This window comes from Glycine max, chromosome 10 (genome assembly GCF_000004515.6).
Source record: "Glycine max cultivar Williams 82 chromosome 10, Glycine_max_v4.0, whole genome shotgun sequence".
In the NCBI taxonomy this organism is placed as follows: Eukaryota; Viridiplantae; Streptophyta; class Magnoliopsida; order Fabales; family Fabaceae; genus Glycine; species Glycine max.
In genome coordinates, this window is record NC_038246.2 from 12,611,815 (window position 1) to 12,617,316 (window position 5,502).

At 40.3% G+C, this 5,502-nt stretch overlaps 1 protein-coding gene across 1 annotated transcript; it reads left to right on the forward strand.

Moving 5' to 3' along the window:
- Positions 1 to 278: 278 nt before the first annotated feature.
- Positions 279 to 641, forward strand: LOC102666000 (uncharacterized). The gene has a single exon (XM_006589857.1). It carries the CDS (start codon positions 279 to 281, stop codon positions 639 to 641), a length of 363 nt encoding a protein of 120 aa, XP_006589920.1.
- The last annotated feature ends 4,861 nt before the right edge of the window (positions 642 to 5,502 follow it).

Here is a 5,502-nt window from a genome sequence, read left to right on the forward strand (position 1 = left end):
ATCTGTTCATACTCTCAAATATAATCTGCATGTTCTGAAGCATGATGTCGTGACATCCTGTACGACATCTGGCATTGGTATCAGAATTTCATGGGGTATTGACTTTGTTGGTCCACTTCCCTCATCATATGGGAATGAATACATCTTGGTGGCTGTTGATTATGTTTCTAAATGGGTTGAGGCAATGGCTACTCTGAAGAATGATGCAAAGACTGTTGTCAAGTTTTTAAAGAAGAACATCTTCTCATGCTTTGGGGTACCGAGAGTCCTGATCAGTGATGAGGGCTCCCATTTTTGCAATATCGAACTTCAGAAGGTGTTGGGGGCACTACAGTGTAACACATAAGGTGGCCTCACCTTATCATCCACGGACGAATGGTCAAGCTAAGGTCTCTAACAGGGAATTGAAGAAGATACTGGAGAAGACTATGGCCTTTACAAGGAAAGACTGGGCTCTCAAGCTAGATGATGCTTTATGGGCTTATCGGACTTCTTTCAAAACTCCCATAGGACTATCCCCATTCCAAATGGTCTATGGGAAAGCTTGTCATCTACCAGTACAAATGGAACATAAGGCATACTGGGCCTTAAAGTTTCTGAATTTTGATGAAGTTTTGTTGGGGGAGAAGAGGAAACTGTAGCTCTTGGGGCTAGAGGAGATGAGGTTGAATGCTTATGAGTCATCCAAGTTGTATAAGCAGAAGGTGAAGGCCTACCATGACAAAAAGTTGTTGAAGAATTTTTAGCCAGGCCAGCAAGTCTTGCATTTCAATTCAAGACTCAAGCTATTCCCAGGCAAGTAGAAGTCCAAGTGGTTTGGACCCTTCACCATCAAAGAAGTAAAGCCTTATGGAGCAGTGGAATTGGTGCATCCTCAATCAAATACTCTAGAGAGAAACTGGGTAGTGAATGGTCAAAGGTTAAAATTGTATCATGGTGGAAGCATTGAGAGGTTAACCACCATCCTACATTTACAAGACCCCTAGAGGTGACATACATCAAGCTAGTGCATTAAAGAAGCGCTTACTGGGAGGCAACCCAACTTTCTTACTCTTTTAACATTTATTTTTATGTTTTAATGCTTAATAGTGTAGATTTAATTATAGCTAATACTGGTAGGATAGAAGAATGGAAGGGAGTGAACTTGAGGAATGGGGTTGGTCACAAGCTTGTTTGAAATCTCAATGGATTAGTTAAGTTTTAGAAGAAATCAGTTCATCCAACTCGCTCAGTGCGACACTCGCGCTAAGCGAGATATATGCTACCCGTTGAGGGGGTGATACTCTCGCTAGCGCACCAACCCCTCATCCACTGGCAGAGGGTTCCTCACTGAGTGAGCCCATGCGCTGAGCCCAAAACCTTCTCGGGTTGTGGATTTAATTGAATTGGGCTAAGCGAGACATTCTCGCTAAGCGCACCACATGCCTCGCTAAGCGCACCTATATGTTGGGCCCAAAAACCTCTCTGTAATGGCAATTGCGCTAAGCGAGATCACCTTGCTAAGCACCCTAACACCACTGCACTCACTCTAACTTAATCCGCTAAGCGTGCCATGGCTCGCTTAGTGAAATTTGCAGACCAATCACAACTGTAGATCTCGCTAAGTGCGCATACATGCGCTAAGCCCAAAAATCTCTCGGGTTGAAAATTTGGATAATTGGGCTGAGCGAGCATGTCTCGCTAAGCGTGTGTTTTTAAATTTTGAAAATTCAAACGTCACAAAGTGCTTGCTTAGCGCGACACTCATGCTTAGCGAGCAAATCGTAACTGCAAAAAGAAGACATAACTGCCTTTAGGCAGTTACTTTCAACTCTCACTATAACTGTGCCTTTTCTTCTCTGCCCTCATTATTTGCATTCTGCTAGCACTGCATTTTTCATCCATTATCTGTATTCCAAGTAAGTTTTCTTCTTCTCTATTTCCAATTTCTGTTTATGTAAAACCCTAGGGTAGAAGACATGTTTAATTTATTTGCTTCTTTTGGTGTGTATGCTTTGATTATTGTTAGTTTAATGTTTATGTACTGAGTAGTTAGTGTCGTTGTATGTTGCATTTTGTTGTTAAGTTGTTTGGGCTTAGCCTCAAGCTTCTAAGCCTGTATAGTGGCTTAAGTAGTTGAGGCTGGCAAGCCTCAATTTCTGAGTTTGCGATGAACTCACTAAGCGAGATTGTTCTGCTAAGCGAGTTCATACATTTCAATGAATTTCTGGGTTTTAGGATGAACTTGCTAAGTGTGCCCTGTGTGCTAAGCGAGTTCATGAAGTTTGTTTGATTTTTTGCATTTTGAGGATAAACTCGCTAAGCCAGAGCCTTAAGGCTTAGCGGTTCTATGATGTTGCTTGAATTTTTCTGGGATTTGATGAACTCGCTAAGCTGACCATCCGCGCTTAGTGAGCACACTTAAATTAGTCTGGCTCTTTGAGGCTTTCTGCATTCCAATAGTGGCTTAGCACGACACTCACACTAAGCCCAATTTCGCCTCTGTAATAAAATTGGGCTAAGCGAGCCTATCTCGCTAAGCCCAAAGCAATTTGAATTTCTGGATGTTTGTTCATGCGCTAAGCGCGCCATGTGCGCTAAGCGCAAATACCTCTCTGTTAGGAATAAGGCTTAGCGAGTCTCCCTCGCTAAGCCCATGTTGTTAGCTGTAGTTAGTCTCACTAAGCTCCCACTGGCGCTAAGCCTATGTCTTTTTCATTCCACTGAGCTAAGCATGCTTTGCGCGCTAAGCACAATTCCTTCTCTGTTTGGAATAAGGCTTAACGAGTCACACTCGCTTAGCCACTAGTGTTTTCTAGCTAAGCGCGTTGCTGGCGCTAAGCCATTGTTGTTGTTATTCTGTTGTCGCGCTTAGCGCGCGCCTTATAGTTATTTCTGTAAGGTATGCTAAGCGAGCCCATCTCCCTTAGTGCCACACCCTATGTTACTACTTGCTTTGTTGAGTTAATTTTCAATAAAATTCATGACTAACTTCAATCCTTTTCTGTGTTTTGGTACATATGGCTTCTAAAAAGAGGTGTGCATCATCTTTCAGGTTCTAGGATCCTTATGATACTTCTAGATTTGTGTATGAAATCGCTTAGGAGCGATATGAGACCAATGTTCATCACAGGAACATCCTTCCCGACTAGAATGTGGAGCTAGCCTACTCGCATTATGATGAATTCCTTTAGGAATTGGAGCGCCGCCAGTGGCACAAGAACCTCACAAGACAGATGGAGAACCACATTGACCTGTGATGTGTCATTATTTTCTCCTATTTCTTAACCCTTTTGTCACCAATTTAATTACTGATTTACTCTAATTGTTAAATTTATTATTTAGTTTTATCAATTGGGCCCACTTGACTAATTTGATGTTTTTAATTCAATTTTAGGATAATTATAAGCAATTGGGCCGAGCCAGATTGGACTTGAAGAGAGAAGACAATTTTATTAGATTTCGTCTAATTTCATTTTATTGCGTTTAGTTTTTTATTTACTATTTTTATTTCATTTTAGGCTAAAATAATGTAATCAGGCCCAGTGACTTTGAATGACCCTTATAAATAGCTGCCTTGGGATTCATGGAGGCTATTCGGTTATTCTATTGTTCAGGAGTTTTAGGGTTTTACGTTTTGAGCTTGATATTACTGTTCACGTGAATGCAATTTTCCATTCTCTTCTTCTAATTTCAATTTCGTTTTTATTCCTTCTTCCGCCTTTAGCTTCATTTACATTTTATGCCTTTAGCTTCATTTACGTTTTATGCCTTTAGCTTCATTTACGTTTCTGCTTCTAGTTTCATTTATGTTTGCTGCTTTTGTTGAACTTATGGAAGGCTAAAATTCTAGTGTTGTTTCCCTCTGAGGATGAAGCACAATTCTCTTTGAGGTTCTGTTTTTAATGTTGCTCTCTTATCGGTTTTCCCTTCACCAATTAACCCACATGCGTTCTGTTAATCTGTGCACGCTTCGTGTTCGATTAATTGCCTATGTACTTAAATTACGTTCGTGCTTAATGAACAAGGGGTTAATTGGTGTATGTGTTGCTTAATCACATATTGATATCCCTAAATTGATTTTCGCTTAGTAAATTAAATCAGGGTTGGATTAAGTGGTTAACTACTAGGGGTGAAATCCTCACAACCTAGGATAAGAGAATAGCTTCTGAATAAGAGGAAACAACACGTTTTAATACTATTAATTTCATATTCCAATCTGCTTGTTCTTAAATTCACAAAACAAACCCCCCCCAATCATTACCGTTACTGTTATAACGAAGCATATTATGAACAATTGGTTAGTCATTGCTCGTTGGGAAACAACCTAGGATCACTTCCTAGTTACTGCATTTTAATGTTTATTTAATTCGGGTACGACCTCGATCAACCTGGCTTTGGTTAAGGAGTTCTACTCCAACTTGTATGACCCAGAAGATCGCTCCCCCAGGCAGTGTAAGGTGCAGGGGAAGACGATTAAGTTCGATGCCGCCATATTGAACACCTTTCTAGAGACCCCAGTGGTGCTTGAGCCAGGGGAGAGATACTCGGCATACTCTCGCTACTGCCACACTCACCTGACCATCAGGGTATTGCATCCAAATTATGTTTACCTGGGCGGGGGTTTGTTCTTAACGCTAAGGGGGCTCTGTGGAAGCTTTTGAGGAAGGACCTGACCACCAGGGTATTGCATCAAAATTGTGTGTTAGTAATTGTGGCATGTCAATAAAGGTTGGGAGGTCAAAGAAAAGGTGGTTAATGGGTGAATGCTCTCCTAGAATCTAAGTTTTGCATCCTAGAAAAACCATGAATTGTTCTTAGCCCAACCTCATTACAAGCCGAATAAAGTCCTTCAGATCCACATTGTGTGTACATAGGTGTATGAAATGAGATGAAATGCAAAAGTTGGGAATTGTGTTGGTTGTTTATATGAAAAAAATCACCTGGAACACTTGTGCGTATGAGAGAAACAATGGTCGTGAGGATAAAGCTTGGTTAACCTTCCTTGATACTTGTCATGCTTGCTAATCTATTTCACTTTTGTTGTTTAATACACATACTCATGTCTCTAAATGCATTGCACTCTAATTCGAAAGGTTGTTGGTTGATGCATGTTCAGTCATCTCTGTTAATGTGATTGATACTAATCAGACAAGCACCATTTTGATTAACCACTGTTATTTTCTTTTGCTTGAGGACAAGCAAAACTGTAAATTTGGGGGAGTTTGTTAATTTCTATTCATGAGTATTAAATGCATTAAAAATAGGAGAAAAAGTAGCAATATACCTCTAATTTATGGTTTCTTTTGCGAGATTTGTAAATAATTTATTCTTGTGTGAATTTATGCAGTGGAAACTCCATTTTTGATGACTAATGTGGAACTTAATTGGATTTTTAGGCTAAATAAGAGAAGATTTTGAAATGCTATTGAAGAAGGGCTCGCTCAGCAAGGAGGATTGGCTAAGTGAGGCTCATCCACTTAGCGAGGAAGTCAGCTCGCTAAGCAAGTACAAAATCCTAGA

Coding starts and splice junctions, on each gene's coding strand:
- LOC102666000 (XM_006589857.1), top strand. CDS start 279: ATGAGGGCTCCCATTTTTGCAATATCGAACTTCAGAAGGTGTTGGGGG.